This window comes from Rhinopithecus bieti, unplaced genomic scaffold (assembly GCF_001698545.2).
Source record: "Rhinopithecus bieti isolate Rb0 unplaced genomic scaffold, ASM169854v2 scaffold_4101, whole genome shotgun sequence".
Lineage (NCBI taxonomy): Eukaryota > Metazoa > Chordata > Mammalia > Primates > Cercopithecidae > Rhinopithecus > Rhinopithecus bieti.
In genome coordinates, this window is record NW_016804458.1 from 1,630,358 (window position 1) to 1,655,599 (window position 25,242).

Genomic DNA, 25,242 nt, shown 5'->3' on the forward strand with positions numbered 1-25,242 from the left:
TCCATGTCCAAATGATCACCTACCACTTACTTATAGATGAATTCCAAATACATCTTCAGCCTTGACCTCTCTCTACAACTGTCAATCTGAAAGTGATCCTAGATTCATCTTGCTGCTCCCCCATTCCTCATACCTACCTGATTTATAAATATTTTTACTTCTGCTTTCTGTATATCTCTGGGAGCAATACTCTCCTTATGATTCCTATTGCAGCACCTTAGTTTAGGCATTTTATAGATTCATATTCAGGCTTTCAAAGTATCAAAATAGGCTACTGACTGATTTGTCTACTTCTTGACTTACTACCTTCTATTCCTTGATGGCTCATTTCCTACCTAAAGATTGCTCCATGCCATTTTCTTATTGACACTAGAATGAACCTTATAGAATGAAAATTTGAACATGTTACCACTCCCTTCCTTAAATCTGTCAGTGGTTTCCCATATGCAGGAAGAAATGGACAAGCAGACGAGCTCTTTGATGGAGTATACAAGACTCTTAGTCATCTGGACTCACCTACTGTAATAGCTCTAAGAGGATACTTAGGTTTCAGTTCCCTGAACATGTTGTGCTTTATCCCATCTCAGTTCTTTTGTACGTAATATTGTACTGTCTTGAATGCTCTGCCTTGTCTTCTGTCTAGTCCATTCCTATTCATCATTCAGAACCAACTCAGGTGTCTCATGGAAACTAATTCCCAAGAAAACTTAACTGCTTATGTAATCATTCATATCAGTTCATGTATTTTTATTAGTATGGTGAGCTTGGGATTTCATCCAATTTATAAGCTAGGAAGTTACCTGTAATTCTTCCATGGATGTTAGCAGATGACATGAGACTTCTGAGTCAGAGACAAAAGACTATTATGGTAGAGCAAGCAGCATGAGCATCGTGTTTATATTGGTTCTCCTTGCCTCCATATCCTGTAGGAATAAAATGACCTAGGCCCAGGTGTATACTGTGTATGTAGAGGGTGGCATCACAACTGAGGAGGAGTGAACTTGGGTTACCAGCTGTTCTATTAGCAAGCAATAAACAAGCCTAACTCTTTATACTGAAGAGAGGCTTTACCTTATCCCTCAAGGTTGCTTGTTGCAAACACAATCCTGAGAAATGACACTGATAAAGATCAGTCAGGTCCTTGCATTCTTGGCATACCCAATAAGACAAGTTAGAAGAGAGAAACTCACCTGGAGGAATTTCTCACAATGTATGCATCTTTTCTAAAATTGTTTGTTCAAATGTCAGTTCGCCCATGATGTAATATCCAGAAGATAGCTGCTGAGTTCTTTATGACTTTGTAATTCTAGTTCTTGGATCAGTGCCACAAGGAAGGTAGGCATTAAGTAACTATTTCTTGAAAGAGTTAATGGATAGATCCTTGTGAAAGAACAGTTAGTTTCTTTATAAAAACACAACAAAACATAACAAAACAATAACAAAAAACTTCTCTAGATAGTGATTCACTTGTTAATACCTCTCTCCTTCTAAACCTTTTAAGCAAAGAATTAGGTAAGAATGATGGGAAAACATTTATGAACTCTCATCCTGGTTTCAATTTTAGATTTTGAATGGAGATAACTATGGAATCAGGGACATGTTGGATGAAAACAATGAAGCATTTTTAGTAATGGATTGAGGTTTTTCTTTTCAAGGATGTTCAAGATTATGGTTTTTTTTTCCTTTCTTGTAGTTCAGTTTTTTTGTGTGTTTGAAAAGTTTAGAATTGGTTGTTTTAGTGTTCTTCTGCTAACTCTTCTAATTTATTCTCCATGTGAGTTTTTCAGTCATTCAGTTTTACTCCATTTTAGACTGGAATGCAATATATACATATCTCTTTTTTTGTGAGTTTTTCTATTTACCCTCTGGAATGTTGTTCTGCAGTTAGTAGTAGCAAGAGCATAAGCAGTCAGAAATTTGCAGAGAGCTTTAGGTTCAAATCTTCTTGTCTTGTCCTTACTAGCTTTGTGAACTGGACAAGTTATGTAACCATGCTGAACTTTATTCTTTTCAAATGTAAAATGAAGGTGATCACACCTATTTCAATGTATTGTTGTAAGGAATAAATAGAATAATTTAATCATGGCTGTAATTGGCTCTAGAAAAATTAGAATTTTTTCTCCTTTCCATGTCTCAGAATGAATTTTGTTCTCTATATTGGCATTACATATTTCATAATCTCTTCATAGCCAAATGAATGTTTAAGTACATTTGGTTAGAATGAGAGTATGTGTGATGTAACTTGTTATATAAATTCATTTTGTAATATGCTGATAAAATCTTAAAAGCATTGCATATTAAATTAATTCTCAAGCCTGAAAGGTTGATTCTTTGCTAGGGAACACTTTCCAGTTTTTAAAAGTAGTTAATGTTTACATATATTTGTCACATACTGTGAACCCAGTTCAAAGCCTTTAAGAAAACTACACAGTTTTAGGAGAGTCACCTGGTTTGCTTTAAAAAAAAGATTTTTAGAGTTTTTAGCTAATCAGTTTAAAGTGCATTCTTTTATTGCCTGTGTAGATATTCTTTAGTGGCAATATGAATGTAAAAAGTAAATCCCTGTTACAATTAATAAACTCTGAATTCTAAATGTTTCCATATTCTCCCCTTTTTTGGTGATGTCAGTTAAAGCATTAGTAACCAATAAAATTAAAACAAATTAAGATACAGAATTTCTCAGGCAGCTTTTAAAAACACGACTGTATAGTCTTTCCTTTGGAGAGACCTAGCTAAGAAAAAAAGCTGTAAACATTAAGTTAAAATTCTAGCCTAAACTCTTAAGTTTAAAGCCTGTGGAAAAAAAGTGACAAATTTTTAATTAGAAGATGGCTTTGCATTTTTTGGATGCAACTTATTTAGACTTTAAAAAACAAGTATTCTCATTGGTCAAATATTAACCTTTGTTTCTAGAATATTCAGGATGCTGTGAAAAAAGATAGATAAGGCCAGGTGTGGTGGCTCATGCCTGTAATTCCAGCACTTTGAGAGGCCGAGGTGGGTGGATCACCTGAGGTCAGGCGTTTGAGACCACCAGCCTGGCCAGCGTGGTAAAACCCCGTCTCTAGTAAAAGTACAAAAATTAGCCAGGCATTGTGGCATACACCTGTAATTCCAGTGACCTGGGAGGCTGAAACAGGAGAACTGCTTGAACCCAGGAGGTGGAGGTTGTAGCAAGCGCCAAGATCGTGCCACTGCATTCTGGCCTGGGTGACTCAATCTGAAAGAAAAAAAAAAGAAGAAGAAGATAGACCATATATAACATAAGTAGAAAAGTAAATATTGCCTCCTACGTTAATTTTTATTTACATCGCTATTACTCATACTTACAAAATATTTTAAAAGAGAGGCTTTGACAGAATATTTGGTGAAAATTATTAATTAAAATATGAATTAGTATAGATTGAGAGGATTTTATCTTTATTTCATTAATGTAAGCTAAAGTAATAAGTGTTTTCTTTTATAATTCTTAACTATTGGCATTTTGATTATTTTATAGGAAAGAAGCATTGGATTTTCACGTAGATCACCAATCAAGGCCCTTTTTCAAGTAGGTCCTTAATTTGGGGATTAGTGGCATATAAAGGAGAATATCCTGGTAAACTATGGAGTTATATTTTTAAAATTTATTACATGAAAATAATCTGTCAGAAGGGCCATAGCAACATCTTGCAACTGCACAGAATTCTAAGAATTGCACTCTGTCTTTTTATTAAGAATTCCTATATTTTATCATTAAAATCTTAAACTTTAGTTAGTTGCAAATAGGATGATTTGTTTACATTACAAGAAGGGTAACTTTTAAAATTTTGGCTGATTAAAATGGAGTGATAATTATATTTGATGTTCAATATTTTTGTTATGCTTTTGTGTTTGTGGGGCTTTTAATTTTTTTAATTTGTATTTTTTATGTCAACTTTTACTTTAGATTCAGGGGGTACATGTGTGGGTTTGTTACCTGGGTATATTGTGTGATGCTAAGGTTTGGGGTACAATTGATCCCATTACTCAGGTACTGAGCATAATACCCAATACTTAGTTTTTCAATTCTTGCTCCCTTCCCTTTCTCCGACTCTAATAGTCCCCAGTGTCTGTCGTTGCCATCAGTAGATATTATTGTCCACGAGTAGCCATTATTTAGTTCCCACTTACAAGGAAGAACATATGGTATTTGGTTTTCTGTTCTGTGTTAATTTGCTTAGGATAATGGCCTCCATCTCCATTCATGTTGCTGCAGAGGCCATGATTTCACTCTTTTTTGTTGCAGCATGGTATTCCATGATATATATGTACCACATTTTTTTAATCCATTTCACCACTGACAGGCGCCTAGGTTGATTCCATGTCTTTGCTATTGTGTATAGTGCTGCAGTGAACAGGCAAGTGCATGTATCTTTTTGGTAGAAATATTTGTTTTCTTTTGGATATATACCAGTAATGGGATTTCAGGGTCAAATGGTAGTTCTGTTTCAAGTCCTTTGAAAAAACTCCAAACTATTTTCTACAGTGGTTGAGGTACTAATTTGCATTCCCGTCGACAGTGTATAAGTGTTCCCTTTCTCTACAGACTTCCCAGCATCTGTTGTTTTTTGACTTTTTTTAAAAAAAGATTCAGTTTCTATTTTAGATACAGGGGATACATATGCAGATTTGTTACATGAGAAATTGTATGATGCTGAGGTTTGGAGTATGGATCCCATCATCCAGATAGAGAGTATAATACCCAATAGGTAGTTTTTCACACCACCTGCATTCTCTCCTTTAGTAGTCTACAGTGTCTATTATCCCCATATTTGTGTCCATGTGCGTTTAATGTTTAGCTCCTACTTGTAAGTGAGAACATGCAGTATTTGGTTTTCTGTTTCTGGATTCATTTGCTTAGGATTATGGCCTCCAACTGTGTCCATATTGTTGCCAAGGACATGATTTTATTTTTTTATGGCTGTGTAGAGTTCTGTGTTATATATATATACCACATTTTCTTTATCCAGTCTACCACTGATGGGCACTTGAGTTATTTCCATGTATTTGCTATTGTGAATAGCACAGCAATGAGTGTATGAGTGCATGTGTCTTTTCGGTAGAATTTCTTTTCCTTTGGGTATATACCCAGTAATGGAATTGCTAGGTCAAATGGTAGCTCTGTTTTAAGTTCTTTGAGAAATATCCACACTGCTTTCCACAGTGTCTGGAGTAATTAACATTCCCACCAACAGTGTATAAGCATTCTCTTTTCTCTGTAGTCTTGCCAGCATGTTTATTTTTTGACTTTTTAATAGTAGCCATTCTGACTGGTGTGAGATGGTATCTCATTGTGGTTTTGATTTGCATTTCTCTGATGATTAGTGATATTGAGCATTTTTTCATATGCTTATTGGCTGCTTGTATGTTCTTTTGAGAAGTGTGTATTCATGTCTTTTGCTCATTTTTTTTAGTGGGGTTGTTTCATGCTTGTTTGATTGTTTAAGGTCCTTACAGATTCTGCATATTTGTCCTTTGTTGAATGCATAGTTTGCGAATATTTTCTCCCATTTTGTAGGTTGTCTTTTTACTCTATTGCTAGTGCAGAAGCTTTCTGTGCAGAAGCTCTTTAGTCCCACTTGTCAATTTTTGTTTTTGTTGCCGTTACTTTTGAGGACTTAGTCATAAATTCTTTCCCAAGGCCAATGTCCAGAATGGTATTTCCTAGGTTTTCTTCTAGGATTCTTACAGTTTGAGGTCTTACTTTCAAATCTTTAATCCATCTTGAGTGAAGTTTTGTATATGGTTAAAATTAGGGGGCCAGTTTCATTCTTCCACTTATGGCTTGATAGGTATACCAGCACCATTTATTGAATAGAGAATCCTTTCCCCATTGCTTATTTTTGTTGACTTTGTCAAAGTTCAGATGGCTGTAGATGTGTGGCTTTATTTCTGGGTTCTCTATTATGTTCCAGTGATCTATGTGTCTGTTTTTGTACCAGTACCATGCTATTTTGGTTACTGTAGCCTGTTGTACTTTTAAATTATTTTGGTAGTCTTGTATACATAAAAGCAATGTTCATGGAACCCTTCTATTTTAAATAGTTTGATATATATTTTGTTCCTTGACATATAACAAATACTATGTTACACTGAATCTATATATTCTAAATATTTGACATGTAATTAAATTTAAGTGAATATTTTGCATACTCATGTTACTGTTGACAGACAAAGAGTATTTACACTTCTAATAAGAAAGAATGTTATATCAGCCAAATGAAATGGCCACGGTAGACATGTTATTTGATATCCTGCACTGAGTAGTGGGTTTTAAAAAAAAATTTTATATAAGAAAATTATTATGCTATGGATTATTTCAAATCAAGCATTATAAAATATTCCTAAGTCTTGTTGGAATAGCCGTATACAATTTTCTAGAAAATTGGTGGAAATTATCTTTTGGTATAAACTTTGTATATGTTTATAGAATTGAATTACAACTCCTAGTCTAATGATTTATATGTGACTTGCATGCAGTAAATTTTATTATAAGAATGGATAAACTAGTTGACTGTTAATGAGAATGATGTAACAATAGACTAGGTGAAGTAATTGCATGAAACAGTATCTATGATCAGGCACATCATTCCCTGTATTGTTACATGCCATGTTCATAGGCTTGTTTGATTGTGTGTTTTGAGAATTCTGTATTAATAGTGCATTAGATTGTAAGTGTCTTGAAGGGGGCATTTTTTTTTATGGTACAGAGGCTGATATGTTGTAGGTAATTATTAAATGCTCACTGAGTGAATAAACATGGTTTGCTCCCTTGATTTGGGTTTTTTTAATCTAATGGTTGGTCTTGGGGGTTTTGTTTGTTTTGGCATCAAAGGTTTGGCAGAAAATGTATAAGGAGTTATTATAGACTTCTTAGGGTAGAAGATAAGAATACTTTTTTGTACATACTATTTCTTAGAAATATTCTTCAAAACGAATGAGAGTGTTTTAAAAAGAAAGTACTGAGGAGAGGTGACATATAACATGGTACAGGGTGGAAGGAAATGTGTAAAAAATAGTCATAAGTTAGTGGGCACAAAACAGCCTGTCACACCATGCTCCTTTCTCCAGGAGGGTCTCTTCTCTCTACTTTGGATGAGAGAAAAACATGGGCTTACTCTAAAAAGTACTATGTCCCTGCTTAATACAGTCAGAGGGAGGATGTCACTTATTTCATAGTTAAACTTGTCATTGCATCCTGTATACATATAAAAGTAGAAAATAAAATGAGATATTGTTTTTTATACCTTGGGGACTGTGACTCAGTGCTAGATTTTAATCAAGAACCTATGCATAAGCTTTAATAATTTAATACAGAAATAACCCAGAGTAGTTTTACACTAATAAAAGGATATTTCTTGAAGCCTGCTGGGTTTTTTTTTTTAAATCACCAAACCAACTCAGTGTTTATTGATTGAGAGAGTTCTTTGTCAGTCTTTGAATTCTAATAGTTTTACACAAAAAATTAATAAATTCTTTCTAAAAATATGTTACAAGGCATCCATCCCTATCATCAATTTGTATATTGTGAAATTGTACTTGACTGCAGTGGTAAACACATGTAAATAAAAAGGAAAATCCTCTGTACCTGTTAGAGCACTGGGAAAAGCATAGGTCAACAATATGCATTTTAAGTCATGAAATAGTCTTAATTTAACAGAACAGTGATTTTTCTGCTAACAGTAATTTGACATTACTAGTGATCTGAAGTGAATTGAGCCACTGCAAGACAGTCAATTTATGAAAAATTTCTCCTGCCCATGTAAAATTAACTATTCTCAATGGTTCTAAGATTATTAATATTCATGTCTATGTTGAAATAATCCAATTTAAATATATCCTGTTGTTAAGATAGATAACTAGGTCAACAGAACAAAGAAGCAAACTAATCTTCTATGTGTTTTGCAGTGAGCTGATCCAGTTTATTACAACTGGTCCTGTTATTGCCATGGAGATTTTAAGAGATGATGCTATATGTGAATGGAAAAGACTGCTGGGACCTGCAAACTCTGGGGTGGCACGCACAGATGCTTCTGGAAGCATTAGAGCCCTCTTTGGAACAGATGGCATAAGAAATGCAGCGCATGGCCCTGATTCTTTTGCTTCTGCGGCCAGAGTAAGGAGTTTTAAAAATATTTTAATTCTCTTCTAGTTCTTTTAAATGTTTTATATGAAAGTAAAGCATTTCTGTCACTGGTGACTTAGGGTGGATTTATGCCACTGATCTAGTAGTAGAGAAAACCTTTGACATTTTGCCTAGTGTCAAACAGTGTTTCAGTATGTCTCCTTTGTGAACTGGTAACCTGATCATGATCAATGTAAGTTTTCTCCAATAAAACACTTCTCATCCTGTTTCTTGTTCCAAAGACTTAAATTACTGAGGATCCTAAATGTTTGAATTATTGAATTCATGTAAGAATACCAGTTTATGGCTAGCAGATATTAAAAAGAAGATATAATTGGAGATATTATAAAGAAGATACAATTGGAGATATTACCTTTTGATTCAGACCTAACACTGTACTTTCATGCTTAACATCTTATTATTTTCCTATATATACCTAGTGTTTATGAAAGTTTCTCTACTCCTTATTTTTAAATCCATATAAATAAAGCATTATATTGGATTTATGCTGAGGTTGAATTAATGAAGTGTAAGTTTATTTTTAGCATTGTGAGAAGTGTCTCACTTAAAGTAGTTTTTAATCTGGTCGTGTTTGCAATGAAACAATATTAGACAGTTTTATAATTGATTTCCTTCTTTTTCTTACCATTTCATCAGCAAGTCCCTTCAGCTCTTTCAGAATAAACCCTGAATCTGATCATTGTGGTCTGAATCACTAATGTATTTTGCCAGAACTGCTACAATAGCCTCCAAATTATTTTTTCCTCTTTTCTTACACTCAATTTATGAAAATTTTACCTTGCCCAAGTACAATTAACTATGCCCAGTGATCTTTTAAAGACAAATCAGATTAACATTCACCTGCTGAAAACCCTTCAGTGAATTTCTGTCTCTTCTAGAATAAAATCTACAGTCTTTATTGTAGCCTCCAATGCTGTATCTAGTCTGGCCCCTATCTATCTCTAACTGTATCTTTGATCAATCTCTATCTTAATCACTGTGTTCCAGGCACACTAACCATCTCACTATTCCTTGAATAGCATGTTTCTGTCTAGAATAGTCAACTAACAGCAAAGAGGACAGTGTGGTTGGATAGGAATGAGAGAGGGAGGAAGAGGGTGAGAGGTTACAGAGGTAATTAGGGGAAAGATTATATGGTCTTATAGGCCGTAGTAGCACTTTAACATTTCTCTCTGAAAAAATAGAGCCGTTTTAGGATTTTGAGCAAAGGACTGATATGTTCCACTTGCCATTTAAAAGGATCATTCTGGCTGTTGCATTAAGAATGACTATAGAGGCCAGGAGTGGTGGCTCATGCCTGTAATCCCAGCACTTTGGGAGGCCAAGGCGGGCAGATCACTTGAGGTCAGGAGTTCAAGACCAGCCTGGCCAACATGGTAAAACCCTGTTTCTACTAAAAATACAAAAATTAGCTGGGTGTGGTGGTGCCCACCTATAATCCCAGCTACTCCAGAGGCTGAGGCAGGACAATTGCTTGAACCAGAGAGGTGGAGGTTGCAGTGAACTGAGATCACGCCACTGTGCTCCAGCCTGGGTGACAGAGTCAGACTCCATCTCAAAAAAAAAAAAAAAAAAAAAATGACTATAGAGCGCAAAAACGGCAACAGGGAGCCTAATCAGGAGTTTGTTGGAATAACCCAGTGAGATGATTGCCTGGACCTGGGTGGTAATAATGAAAGAAGTATACAAATATATTTTAAAATATATATTAAGGGTTGAAGATCAAAGAAACAAGATTTTCTGCTAGACTGAATGTAGAGTATGAGAAAAAGATACCAAGGATTACTCCAAAGTTCTTAGCCTGGTTAACAGAAGGATAGAATTTACATAAACTAAAATGAGGCAAACTGTGGCTAGAGTCAGAAGGAATGGACAATCAGGAGTTATGTTTTGGACATTTATAAACGTAACCTGTTTGTTAGTTATCCAATTAGACTGATGAATGAAAAAAATTAGTATACAGCTTAGAGTTATCAGCACATAAATGGTGTTTAGTGCCGGGAGACTGGTTGAGATTACCAAGGAGAAGGTGCAGATAGAGAAGGAAAGAGCACCAAAGATGAAGCTGCCTCTTGAGAAAAGGTCAAGTAGAAGAAGGCAGTAAAGGAGGTTGAGGAGGAGCCACCAGAGAGGTAAGAGGAAAAACTGAGAGATAATTATGCCCTAGAGGCCAGGTGAATCAAATATTCTAAAATGAAAGAATGACCAGTGGTGTCAAATAAGGCAGATATATCAAGTAAGAAGAGGACTGAGAATGGATTGTTAAATTTTGCAATGTGGACATCATTGGTGAACTTTGTAAGGTCAATGTTGATGGGGAGGTAGAGGCAAAACCCTGTGTGGAGTAGACTTAAAAGAAAATTGTGGGACAGGAATTAGAGTTAGTGAATATAGACAACTTTTTCTTTTGAGGAGTTTTCCTGCAAAGAGATGAGGTGGTAGCTGTCAAGAAAAGCAGGATCAATTTTTTTTTAAGATGAGAGGTTTTAGGTAAAAAATTGATGATGTAGGAAAAAGAGGGAGACTTGTTGGAGCAATTTCATTAAATAGGCAAAAGGAAATGGAAATTAGAACCCAGGTGGAGAGATTGGCAGGCGCGCATCTCAGGTACTCGTCTGTAGCAACAGATGGGAAGGGAGAATATGTGAACACAGATGCTGATTCTTAAGTAGGAAGCAAGATCAAAACAGCTAAAAGTGAGGATGAGGGATAAGGTATTGGTTGGTCTGAAGGGAGAGAAATACGTGAAATGGTCATCTGGAAAAGGAATAAATCAGGGAAATGTAGTGTGTGATTGCTATGCTGAATTAATGGCCCATCTCGTGTTCATGGCCATGAATTATGAGTGTGGTTCTCCAGCCTGTTCAACTGCATAGCTGAAGGTAAGGAGTAGGTGGAGAGTTGGCTTTAACCATGGCTGTGGTTTTGTGAAACAAATGTGATGAAAGTGTTAAGGAAGTTAAAGATACCTGCAAGAAAGCAATTATAGTCTTTGACCATATCTTAGTATAGACATTTACTGTAAAAGTGGTATTGTTTGTATAGTTAAATTACCAATCATATTTTAAAGCATCATAAAAATAATCAACATAACTAATTAATGAAGGAAATAATTGAGGCTGAACTGAAAGTCACTACCATGTTTACTGATATTTCCTGCCTATTTCACCCTATTACCACCTTATGGCATCCATTTCTTTTTTGTTTCTACTAGATCATTTAATAAATTTGAGCACAAATATACTTGTCAGATTTTAGTTATATCTTGTAGTGGAACAACTTTTGCTAAGTTAGCTACTGTCTTAGTCCATTTTGTGTTGCTGTGAAGGAATACCTGAGGCTGGGTCGTTTATATAGGAAAAAGGTTTATTTGGCTCATAGTCCTGATGGCCAGGAAGTTCAAGATTGGGCATCTGCATCTCGTGAGGGTCTCAGGCAGCTTCCACTCATGGTGGAAGGTAAAAGGGAGCCTGCATTTGCACAGATCACATGGTAAGAGAAGAAGCAAGCCACAGGGAGAGGCGTCAGGCTATTTTTAACAACCAGCTTTCAGTGGAACTAATAGAGGGAAAACTTGCTCACCTCGGAGGGAGGGCATTATTCTATTCATGGAATTTACCCCTACTATCCAAACCTCCCATTAGACCCCACCTCCAACATTGGGGATGAAATTTCAACATGAGATTTGGAAGGAACAAACATCCAATCCAAAGCAGCTACCATTGCCATTTAACCTAAAGAAATGTCTTAAACATATTTGTTTATATTTTGTGCATTTAATTTTTTAAACCTCTTTCTGCTGTTAGTCCCTGAAATATCCTATTATTTGTATGAACCCTTTAGGATATATATATATATATATATATATTTACCCTTGTCTTGGGAAGAGTGAGTGTTGTTGACATTATGTTAGGTGGCTCTAAGAATTAAGGAAAAATATTGTAGCTGGAAAATAGAGCTTATGTGAAGAAGCAAAGACCATAGGTCTTAAAAAATTGAAAAACATCACAGCCCCAAACTTATGCAGCCCCAAACAGCTTCTTCTTTACCTTGAGTTCCTATTAGTTATTGTCTAATTTTTGATTCCATCTTTCCAGATTTTACCAAAACATAGACTTATACTCGCTGTTTTCATTCCTCAGCTATCTTTGACTACTCATTTGTGAGCAATTGTTAAAGTTTGGCATTATTTTCATCAGTCCTGAAAATATTGTCTTTAGAGACCATGATTTGTGTCTTACTAATTGGTTTTTCTTCCTTCACTTGTCCTTTCAGACGTTGGTATTGTGCAGGCTTCTCTTCCTGGTTTGCTCCTTTCCTTGCTTTAATTTTCAGTTTCCTAGTCTGCAAAATAAGATCATGATTGAACCTGCATTGTAGTGGTCTTTGAGGATTAAATGAAATTATTTCAGCGCTTAGTATAGTACCTGGAACATAGTATTTAATGAATGGATGTTATCTTTTATTATTAATATTTTACTTTCATGGTGCTCCCCAAACCTGTATCTGTAATTTGTACTGGATCTAATATTGATATACAAAAATCAATAGTAATCTTGATATACTTGAAATAACCAGTTAGAAAATGTAATTTTAGAAGAGATTTCCATTCACATGGTTAAAAAAAAGTCTATGACACCTAGAATAAATTGAACAAAAGATGTGGGAGATCTTTATGGAGAAAATTATAAATATTTATTGTGGACAATAACAAAAGACATAAATAAATGAAGATATATGCCACGTTTATGAATGGGAAGAGTCAGTATCCTGAAGATAGCAGTTCTCTCCAAGTTGATCTATAAATTGTGTAATTTCATTCAAAATCTTAGAACAGATTTTCATGAAGTTTAACAAACTTATGAAACAGCCAAGGGCCCAGAACAGTTAAGACAGTTTTGAAGAGGGAGAAAAAGATGTGGTGATGATAGGGTGAGACTTATTTTAAGGGATATCAATACTTTTCATAAATCTTTAGTAGGAAAAACTGTGGTATTAGCATGGGAGTAGGCAAGTATATCAGTGCAACAGTCTAGAGTGCTCAAGAGATGACCCACATATAATGAGAAGTTGGTGCCATTATAAATCAGTGGACGAGGGATAGATTGATTCGTCAATAACTTGTGTGAGATAATTTTATATGGAAAAATGTAAATTAACTTAAGTTTCTATCTAGGATTGTCCTTACAATTTCAGACTTACATAGAAACAATACGTTTAAAACAGAACTGATTACAATTTTTTTTTTTTTTTTGGAGACAGAGTTTCACTCTGCTGTCCAAGCTGGAATACAGTGGTTGGTGTGATAATAGCTCTCTATAACTCTGAACTCATGGGCTCAAGCCATCCACTTGCCTCAGCCTTCCAAATAGCTAGGACTGCAAACATGTACCACTACATCCAGCTAAGTTTTAATTTTTTGTAAAGATAGGGTCTTGTTATGTTGCCCAGTCTGGTCTCAAACTCCTGGCCTCAAGTGGTCCTCCTTCTTGACCTCCCAAAATGCTGGAATTACAGGCATAAGCCACCATGCCCAGCCTGTGCTGATTATAATTTACCGAAGTATTCCTTGTGTGTTCGGTACATCTCTAGGAAAGAAATTTGGGAGCCAGTATTCTTTATTCTTCCCTCTTTATCCCCCTAATAGAATCAGCAAAAGATCTTGTAGGTTTTTCTAACATTTCTAAACATTTTCTTGAATTATTCCCTTTCTCTCTATTCCTACCATCACTCTTCTAGTTCTGACCTGGGCTGCTGCAAGAGTCCTGGAATATACTTTTCTACCTCAAATGTATCTTCCACATAGGTTTCAGAACGAGTTATCTAAAAATATTAATCCATCCATCTCATGACTACTAAAGATATTTTAAAGTACTCCATTATTCCCAGAATCAAATTCAAGCTCCTTGACATAGTTTCCAAAGCATTTCAGTGATCTGTCTCCCAGCCCCTCCTCCAGCCTTACCTTCTATTTACTGTGGGATTCTTGCTCTGTTGCTTTTACTCATTCTACCCCTCTGTGTTGAAATTCCAATTCTCCCTTTGCTCAGGTAATTTTTATTTGTCTTTTAACACTCAGCTCAGAGTTCTTTATATTATGCATACAAATTATTTATCCAGATATATGATTTGCAAGTATTTTCTCATAGTATGTAGTTTGCATTTTCATTCTCTTTAACAATATCTTTGTATGAGCAATTTTTACTTCTGATGAAGTCCAGTATCAGTTGTTCTTTAATGTATTATGCTTTAGGTGTCAAGTCTAAGAAACTGTTCCCACACCAAAGGTCACAAATATTTCATTCTTTATTTGATTCTAGAAGTTTTATAGTTTTAGTTTTTATACTTAATTCTGTGATCCATGTTGAGTTAATTTGTATGTGTAGTACAAAGTATGATCACAATTTGTTATTCTTTACGTAGATATTCTTCCAGCATTATGCTAAAAATACTTTATTTCTTTAATTGCTTTTGCACCTTTGTTGACAATGTATTGACTATATATATACACACACATCTGGGTCAATTTCAGCAATTTGTTCTGTTCTATTCATCTACAAGCATACCTCAGAGATAATGTGGATTTGGTTCAGACCACCACAATGGAGTGAATATGGCTATATAGGGAGTCCCATGAATTTTTTGGTTTCCTGGTATATAAATGTTATGTTTATACTGTAGGCTACTAAGTGCAATAGCATTATGTCTAAAAAAAAAAAAAACTATGAACATATCAATTAAAAATACTTCAATGCATGCTAACAATCATCTGAGCCTTCAGCGAGTCATTATCTTTTTGCTGATCTTACTTTGATGTTGATGTCTGCTGATTGATCAAGGCTGTGATTGCCGAAGGTTGAGGTGGCTATGTCTATTTCTTTTATTATTATTATTGTACTTTAAGTTCTGGGATACGTGTGCAGAATGCACAGGTTTGTTACGTAGGTATACACATGTCGTGGTGGTTTGCTGCACCCATCAACCCATCATCTACATTAGGTATTTCTCCCAATTCTATCCCTCCCTTAGCTCCCACCCCACAACATGCCCTGGTGTGTGACGTTCCCCTCCTTGTGTTCTCATTGTTCAACTCCCACTTATGAGTGAAAACATACAGTGTTTGGTTTTGTGTTCCTGTGTTAGTTTGCTGAGAATGATGGTTTCCAGCTTCAACCGTGTCCATACAAAGGACACGAACGCATCCATTTTTATGGCTGCATAGTATTCCATGGTATATATGTGCCACATTTTCTTAATTCAGTCTATCATTGATGGGCATTTGGCTTGGTTCCATCCAAGTCTTTGCTATTGTGAATAGTGCTGAAATAAACATATGTGTGCATGTGTCTTTGTAATAGAATGGTTTACAATCCTTTGGGTGTATATCCAGAAATGGGATTGCTGGATCAAATGCTATTTCTGGTTCTAGATCTTTGAGGAATTACCACATTGTCTTCCACAAAGGTTGAACTAATTTACACTCCCACCAACAGTGTAAAAGCATTTCTATTTCTCCACATCCTCTCCAGCATCTGTTGTTTCCTGACTTTTTAATGATCATCATTCTAACTGGCATAAGATGGTATCTCATTGTGGTTTTGATTTGCATTTCTCTAATGACCAGTGATGAGCTTTTTTCTCATATGTTTGTTGGCTGCATAAATGTCTTCTTTTGAGAAGTGTCTGTTCATATACTGTGCCCACTTTTTGATGGGGCTGTTTGTTTTTTTCTTGTAAATTTGTTTAAGTTCCTTGTAGATTCTGGATAGTAGCCCTTTGTCAGATGAATAGATAGCAAAAATTTTCTCCCATTCTATAGGTTACCTGTTCACTCTGATGATAATTTCTCTTTTGCTATGCAGAAGCTTTTTAGTTTAATTGGATCCCGTTTGTCAACTTTGGCTTTTGTTGCCATTGCTTTTGGTGTTTTAGTCAAGAGGTCTTTGCCTATGCCTATATCCTGAATGGTATTGCTGAGGTTTTCTTCTAGAGTTTTTATGGTTTTAGGTCTTATGTTTACGTCTTTATCCATCTTGAGTTAAATTTTGAATAAGATGAAAGGAAGGGGTCCAGTTTCTGTTTTCTGCATATGGCTAGCCAGTTTTCCCAACACCATTTATTAAATAGGGAATCCTTTCACCATTGCTTGTTTTTGTCAGGTTTGTTAAAGATCAGATGGTTGGAGATGTGTGTCGTTACTTCTGAGACCTCTGTTCTGTTTCATTGATCTATACTATTTTAATTTGGAACATTTACAGAAATGATAATCCATTTTAAATTACTATTACAAGTAAAAAGTTTTGGAGAAACTTGTTAGCCATACTTTTATTATCATAATAAAATTATTAGTACAGATTAATTACAAATGTTTTAGTGAAATTACCAGGAAATCCTATCAGGGTGAAACTTTATGAAGTAGTACAACTCTGTATTTTATAATTTGTTTAAAAAATTAAAAAATTATATACCTAAAGCTTTCAAATTGAGTCTGAATTTTTAGTTTTTTGTAAAGCTATTAATATTTATTCTTTCCTACTAGGGAATTTAGGAAAATGTAAAGGGACAAGGATAATAACAAGAATCTTTGGAATAACAGATTTTATACAAAATATTTTAGGCCCTCAAATCCCAAAGGAACACAGATATTATTTTTGTGACTTTATTTGTTGTATAAAGACTTTCAATTAATTGCCATAACAATGACCTAGTAAAAGCGCTCTTATTCACGTTTCACTAAGAAGATGTATTTATGTAAAATCTTTATGCTTTATAAATAAATATTTATTCAGCATAGGTAAATATGGTACTTGAAAATCTGGGTACTTGGAAAGCTGGCATTTTATTTTAGAAATTGAGTGAGAAAAGGAATTAAAGGAAAGTTAAGACAAAATAATTGGTCAGCTAATTATTAAATAATTTGTTAAACTAGAGATAGAACAATTTAGTACTGCTTTTCACTTTGGAAAGACAGATAATAGAAAAAGTACAGGGTTTTTGGAACTACAGTCACTTGGATTTGAATCCTGGCTTTGCCACTTGCTAACTTGTAAGGGCTTGTTACTTAAGCTTTCTGAGTCTTATTTTTCTCATTTATACACTGGATACATTCATTTTGTTTAGCACATGCAGAATTTTTTAGCTGCTGAATTTCAGTCATTCCCAAACATTCATTGAGAAACTGCTAGTGAACAAGTAATGAAGATGAACTAAGCCCTGGCACTCTCCAACACATAGAGGTCAGCTAGATAGGAGAAAACCATCGAAGGAGACTGAGAAGGAGTAGCCAGTGAGGTAGGAAGAAAGGCAAGTAATGAAAACATTCCATAGTGTAGGATGTGATAAACTGTGTCAATTACTGTTTGGTAAGGTAAGGTGAGGGCTGAGAGTAATTAACCAGTGGACTTAGCAACATGGAGGTAGTAAGGGATTTTAATGAGCAGCTTTGGTGGAATGAAAGCCTAGTTGATTATGGGTTTAAAAGAGACTGTAGGAGAGGAAGCAAAAATGGAAAAGAAAGACATTTCTTTTGAGTTTTGTTGTGAAGGGAACAGACCAATGGGAACTCTCAAAAGGGCATGCCCTTTCCAGTTTGCTAGTCTGTCATGTTCTCTTGTCACACCACTTCTACTTCATTCCTTCATTGATCATCTCCAGGTCCCTGTAGGTATTTGAATATTCATCTGTAGCATAAAGGTTCTCTTGGACCATGCAATCAAAGCATCTGGTACAGGACTAAAAGGGGTAGTTGCTGTTGTTATTAATTAAAAATAATAATAAATAATGGCAGCAATATGATAGAAAGGCACTTGATATCTTAGGAATAGAACACTTTTTATTCTAATGTCTTACCACTGGAAATGCTCAAGTATATACACTACTATTTGAATAATTCCTCATTGTCGTTGTGTTTAAAAAAATGCTGACCAGTGTGGCGTATTAACACATTCTATAATCTTTTCATTTTAAATTTAATGAAAAATAAATACAGTTAACCCATAAACAACACAGGTTTGAACTACACGGGTCTACTTATATGTGAATTTTTTTCAATGGAAGGGTTGAAAATACAGTATCTGCAGGATGTGAAACTCGCATCTACATAGATTTGACTTTTCCTAAAAGCAGGTTCCACAGGGCTGACTGCGGACTTGAGCATGTATGGATTTGAGTACACACAGGGATTTGAGTACCAATCGCTTATATATACCAAGGGCTATTTGCATTGAGCCAGACATTGTTTTAGGTGCTATGGATCCTACAGAGCTATGCAACTTAGTTCCCTTTTTTTCAAATTTATAATTTGATGGAAGGCAAGTACCCCAATAACTATAACTTTGGGGGAGTAAAGGTTGCTGACAGGAGGCATCAGGAAATGCCTCCTAGTGCTAAGTGGTATTTGAGGTGGCTCTTTACACATTGGTAAGGTTCTTTGGAGCTTGGGTCAGAGAGTTTTACAGGGAATAGTAAAAATAACAGCAGTGAAAGCTTAGGGGCAGAAAAGCATCTAAGTAATTAAAAGAACTGATTAGTGTGACCATCTTTATGGCTAGTTCAAATTGTTGGGTTGTCATTTTAGTGAACCACATCCAATGTGAATAACACAGCCTAAATCTGTTTATAAAACATGGATCATTTGATTTTATTGTATACTAGGCCTATAGTTAGGTTTAAGTAGCTGTAGTTCTCAGATTCCTGATATTAATCTCTCTTCCTATAAAATTTCCTAGTGTTAAATTTTATTTTACACATTTTAATGAAAAATTTAAAATTAAATTTGTGTCTAACTGATGCTTTGGGGAGAATAAGAACTTTATAATGGTATTTCCAATATTCAAAATTTATTAAGTCTTTGCTTTGATTGATAATTCTTTATATGCTCTTCTGGTTATAAGTCTTGAAACAGGGTTAATCTAATCAGTGTGTCTTTGTAAAACTCATTTTTAGAAAATCTGAAACAAAAAATTTAGATGAAACTCTAAAAGTAATTGCATGATCCTCCTCCCCCACAGAAATATCTTGTAAGTTCCAGCTAAGAGATCACATTTGTCAAAATCATTTCTCTCTGTTTTTAGGAAATGGAGTTGTTTTTTCCTTCAAGTGGAGGTTGTGGGCCGGCAAACACTGCTAAATTTACCAATTGTACCTGTTGCATTGTTAAACCCCATGCTGTCAGTGAAGGTAAGTGCTATGTTGAGTACACTATATTCAATACATTTTTTTAATAGGAGAGCAATGTTTATTTTCTTGATGTACTTTATGTATAGAAATTAAAGTATACTTTTAGTGTTTCCATTTTTTTTCTTTGAAGGCACTTGAGTAAAGGTGACAAAATATAAGGGAAAATCTGTCTAAATCTCTATTTGTCTTTTTCTTTGTGCATTTTTAGGAGGTGTTCTTTGAGTTGCCGATCATGCTCAGGCTCAGTGATACTGTTGCAGGTCTTGGTTAATTGACTTTTAGTCTGCCTCCTCTCTTTCCAATCACAAACTGTGATTCACTTAATTTACCTAATTAACACTTCTTTTTTTTTTTTTTTTTTTTTTGAGACAGAGTCTCGTTCTGTTGTCCAAGCTGGAGTGCAGTGGCATGATATTGAGTTACTGCAACCTAAACCTCCCGAGTCGCTGGGACTACAGGCATACACCACCATACCCGGCTAATTTTTGTATTTTTAGTAGAGACAGGGTTTCACCATATCGGTCAGGCTGGTCTCGAACTCCTTGACCTCAGATGATCCACATACCTCGGCCTCCCAAAATGCTGGGATTACAGGCATGAGCCACTGTGCCCAGCCAATAGCACTCCTGTTGTACAAATTAAAACAATATCTGCCATACCTCCAGTATACCCTTCCTGAGAAAGCTAGAGAAATTTCCTTCAGTTCGTTGTATCTGAAACAGTCCTTTGACATATGTATGTAAATACATGTTTGCATATATACATATATAGAGAGAGATAGTTTGCAAGTTATTTTCGTATTTTTGTCTCAATTTCTTTATTTTATTTATTTTAGTCTGGTGTATATATTTTTGTTAAGTATCTCAAATCTTTTGGAAGTAAGATGGTATATGGTTAAAAGATCACCCTTAAAAAACTAAAATATACTAAATAATATACAGAAGTGAATGGATTTAAAAATTTTATGTCTTCTAAGTATCAACGTAATCCATGTATATAGTAGAAAAATTGGAAAATAAAAAACCATTAAAACGGAGTAAAACTTACTGAATTCCAATCACCTGAAGATAGTCATAGTTAATATTTTGATTCATTTCCTCCAAATCCTTTTTTTCTGCATTTGTATGTGCATGTGTGTACACTGATACACATGAATGTAATGGTTGAGATGTAGGTCTATGGGTTGTTGTTTAAATATAATTTTTGTGAGCATTTCTGGATGCTGTTAAGTCCTCATTAATATTTTAATAGATTATTTAATATTTAACAACAATTGTATAAATGTAGTATGGTATTTGGATACTTAGGTTGTTTTCAGTGTTTTCGTGTTAAAATTAAAACTTTGAAGAATATCTTTATACATAAATATTTGATGATATCTCTAATCTTTTCCTCTGGCCAGCTTCCTAGAAATAGAATTATTGTTGGAAGGATATGAGCCTTAAAGATCTTGCTGCATAATTAATACTTCTTTAATTATTTAGAAAGTATTTTAGTATATTGTAAATCCTTAGGACCATGATTACAAGGAACTAACATGCAGCATGGGTAACAAACACTTATGGAGAATATACCACTATGTGCCAGGTAGCAGACTGGTTCCTTATACATTATCTTTAATCTTCACAGCAAGTTTGTCAAGTAGGTAAATTTGTTGCTCTTTTCCACATAGGCAAGCTAAGGTTCCATGAGATTAAGTTGTTTCTCCTAATTTAGAATGGAAATCGAGGATGCAAAACCTGTTTGTTTGTTTGTTTTTAATCTCCATTCTGTTTCCTCTATACTCTATTGCCCCAACAGCAATAGCCACAAAAAAGTCACATGGATCATGGTTAGTAACAATTCCATAGGAAGTGATAGTAATATTTGAAATGGCTGGTGTTGAAAATTTATGGAAAAAAATCTGGGATTTTATGTTTCACTCATTTTTCTTAGCTGGGGAGATTGTGTATGTGTGTGTGTGAGTGTCTACACAGGTGTAGTATCCCTAATCCAAAAATCTGGAACCCAAATTACTCCAAACTCCAAAACTTTTTGAGTATAGACATGAAGCTGAAAGGAAATGGTCATTGTAGCATTTTCAACCACTGGTTTATGTTTATCGGATTTTTGAATTAGGGATGATCCACAAATACGTATCTACAGATATTTCAAAATCCAAAAAAAATTGAAATCCAAAACACTTCTTGTCACAAGCATTTCTGTAAGGAATATTCAACCTGTACACACACACGTGCACACACATACACAAAATATACATATATACATGCACACACATAGTGCACTCACATTTTGAAAAAGTTCTTGTTTTTTGGCATCAACTTTTTAAAAAGCTTATCCTTGACATCTTAAAATGTTTTATTCAATTTAATTTATCTGGTCTAATCCTTTTAAAGGAAAAATATGTTGCAAGGAGACTGAAATAAAATAAAGTGGCATAGAATAAATACTAGTTGTATACTTTAATAATTGCACATATAGCTGGAAGAACTGGTAGCCACATGGAGAAAATTGAAACTGGACCCCTTTCTAACACTGTATACAAAAATTAACTCGAGATGAATTAAAGACTTAAATCTAAAACCCAAAACTATAAAAACCCTGGTAGAAAATCTAGTCAGTACAATTCAGGACATAGGCATGGGCGACAATTTCATGAATAAAACGTGAAAAGCAATTACAACAGAAACAAAAATTGCCAGATTGGATCTAGTTAAACTAAAGAGCTTCTGTACAGCAAAATGAACTACCATCAGAGTGAATAGACAGCCTACAGAATGAGAGAAAATTTTTGCCATCTATCCATCTCACAAAGGTTTAATATCTGGAATCTACAAGGGACTTAAATTTACAAGAAAAAACAACCTCATTAAAAAGAGGGCAAAGGATATGGACAAACCCTTTTATAAAGAAGACATCCATGCACCCAACAAACACATGAAAAAAAGCTCAAGTCGAATTGCTAAATAGAATAACCAATGCAGAGAAGAACATGAATGACCTGATGGAGCTGAAAAACACAGCAAAAGAACTTCGTGAATAATACACAAGTATCAGTAGACAAATTGATCAAGTGGAAGAAAGGATGTCAGTGACTGAAGATCAACTTAATGAAATAGAGAGAGAAGACAAGATTAGAGAAAAAAGACTAAAAAGAAATGAACAAAACCTCCAAGAAATATGGGATTATGTGAAAAGACAAATCTGTGTTTGATTGGTGTACCTAAAAGTGACGGGGAGAATGGGACCAAGTTGGAAAACACTCTTCAGGATATTATCCAGTAGAACTTCCCCAAACTAGCAATACAGACTGACATTCAAATTCAGGAAATACAGAGAACACCACAAAGATACTCCTCGAGAAGAGCAACCCCAAGACACATAATTGTCAAATTCACTAAGGTTGAAATGAACAAAAAAAATGTCAAGGGCAGCCAGAGAGAAAGGTCAGGTTACCCACAAAGGCAAGCCCATTAGACTGACAGTGGATCTCTCTGAAGAAACCCTACAAGCCAGAAGAGAGTGGGGGCCAATATTCAATGTTCTTAAAGAAAAGAATTTTCAACCCCGAATTTCATATCCAGCCAAACTAAGCTTCATAAGCGAAGGAGAAATAAAATTCTTTACAGACAAGCAAATACAGCACACTGAGGGATTTTGTCACCACCAGATCTGCCTTACAAGAGCTCCTGAAAGAAGCACTAAACATGAAAAGGAATGACTGGTACCAGCCACTGAAAAAACATACCAAATTGTAGAGAACATCGACACTATGAAGAAACTGCATTAACTAACGGGAAAAACAACCAGCTAACATCATAATGACAGGATCAAATTCACACATAACGATATTAACCTTAAATGTAAATGAGCTAAATGCCCCAATTAAAAGATGCAGACTGGCAAATTGGATAAAGTGTCAAGACCCATCAGTGTGCTGTATTCAGGAGACCCATCTCACTTGCAAAGACACACATACGCTCAAAATTAAGGGATGGAGGAATATTTACCAAGCAAATGGAAAGCAAAAAAAGCAGGAGTTGTAATCTGAATCTCTGATAAAACAGACTTTAAACCAACAAAGATCAAAAGAGACAAAGAAGGGCCTTACATAATGGTAAAGGGAACAATGCAGCAAGAAGTACTAACTATCCTAAATATGTATGCACCCAATACAGGAGCACCCAGATTCATAAAGCACATGCTTAGAAGCCTACCAAGAGACTTAGACTCCCATACAATAATAGTGGGAGAATTTAACACCCCATTGTCAATATTAGACAGATCAACGAGACAGAAAAATAACCAGGATATTCAGGACTTGAACTCAGCTCTAAACGAAGCAGACCTAATAGACCTCCACAGAACTCTCCACCTCAAATCAACAGAATATACATTCTTCTCAGCACCGCATCACACTTATTCTAAAACTGACCACATAAGTGGAAGTAAAACACTCCTGACCAAATGCAAAAGAATGGAAATTATAACGAACTCAGACCACAGTGCAATCAAATTAGAACACTCAAAACTGCACAAAATACATGGAAACTGAACAATCCGCTTCTGAATGACTACTGGGTAAATAACAAAATGAAGGCAGAAATAAAGATGTTCTTTGAAACCAATGAAAATGAAGATACAACATACCAGAATCTCTGGGACACATTTAAAGTAGTGTTTAGAGGGAAATTTATAGCACTAAATGCCCACAAGAGAAAGCAGGAAAGGTCTAAAATTGACACCCTAACATCAAAATTAAAAGAACTAGAGAAGCAACAGCAAACAAATTCAAAAGCTAGCAGAAGACACGAAGTAACTAAGATCAGAGCAGAACTGAAGGAGATAGAGACACACACACAAAAAAAACCTTCAAAAAATGAATGAATCCAGGAGCTGTTTTTTTGAAAAAAATCAACAAAATAGATAAACTGCTAGCCAGTCTAATAAAGAAGAAAAGAGAGAAGAATCAAGTAGATTCAATAAAAAGTGATATAGGGGATATCACCACTGATCCCATAGAAACAGAAACTACCATCAGATAATATTATAAACACATCTACGCAAATAAACTAGAAAATCTAGAAGAAATGGATAAATTCCTGGACACAGACACCTCCCAAGTCTAAGCCAGGAAGAAGTAGAACACCTGAGTAGACCAGTAACAGGTTCTGAAATTGACGTAGTAATTAATAGCCTATAAACCAAAAAAAGTCCAGGAACAGACAGATTCACAGCGAATTATACCAGAGGTACAAAGAGGAGCTGATACCATTCCTTCTGAAACTCTTCCAAACAATAGAAAAAGAGGGAATCCTCCCCAACTCATTTTATGAAGCCAGCATCATCCTGATACAAAAACCTGGAAGTGACACAACAAAAAAAGAAAATTTCAGGCCAGTATCCCTGATGAACATCTATGCGAATATCCGCAATAAAATACTGGCAAACTGAATCCAGCAGTACATCAAAGAACTTATCCACCACAATCAAGTGGCTTCATCTCTGGAATGCAAGGCTGATTCAACATATACAAATCAGTAAATGTAATTTATCACATGAAACCAATGACAAAAAACACATGCTTATCTCACATCACACTTATTCCAAAATTGACCACATAATTGGAAGTAAAGCACTCCTTAGCAAATGTAAAAGAACAGAAATTATAACAAACTGTCTCTCAGACCACAGTGCAATCAAACTAGAACTCAGGACTAAGAAACTCAATCAAAACCGCTCAACTACATGGAAACTGAACAACCTGCTCCTGAATGACTACTGGGTGCATAACGAAATGAAGGCAGAAATAAAGATGTTCTTTGAAACCAATGAGAACAAAGATACAACATACCAGAATCTCTGGGACACATTTAAAGCAGTGTGTAGAGGGAAAT

The 25,242-nt window shown here is 35.1% G+C and overlaps 1 protein-coding gene across 2 annotated transcripts in view; it reads left to right on the forward strand.

Moving 5' to 3' along the window:
• The window catches only part of NME7 (NME/NM23 family member 7), a 222,994-nt gene that overhangs the window by 53,057 nt on the left and 144,695 nt on the right, over positions 1 to 25,242 (forward strand). For both annotated transcript variants that reach the window (XM_017868462.1, XM_017868461.1), the window contains exons 5-7: positions 3,500 to 3,550; positions 7,930 to 8,137; positions 19,240 to 19,345. In XM_017868462.1, the coding sequence (XP_017723951.1) occupies positions 3,500 to 3,550; positions 7,930 to 8,137; positions 19,240 to 19,345 (365 nt within the window). The remainder of the gene's footprint in view (positions 1 to 3,499; positions 3,551 to 7,929; positions 8,138 to 19,239; positions 19,346 to 25,242) is intronic.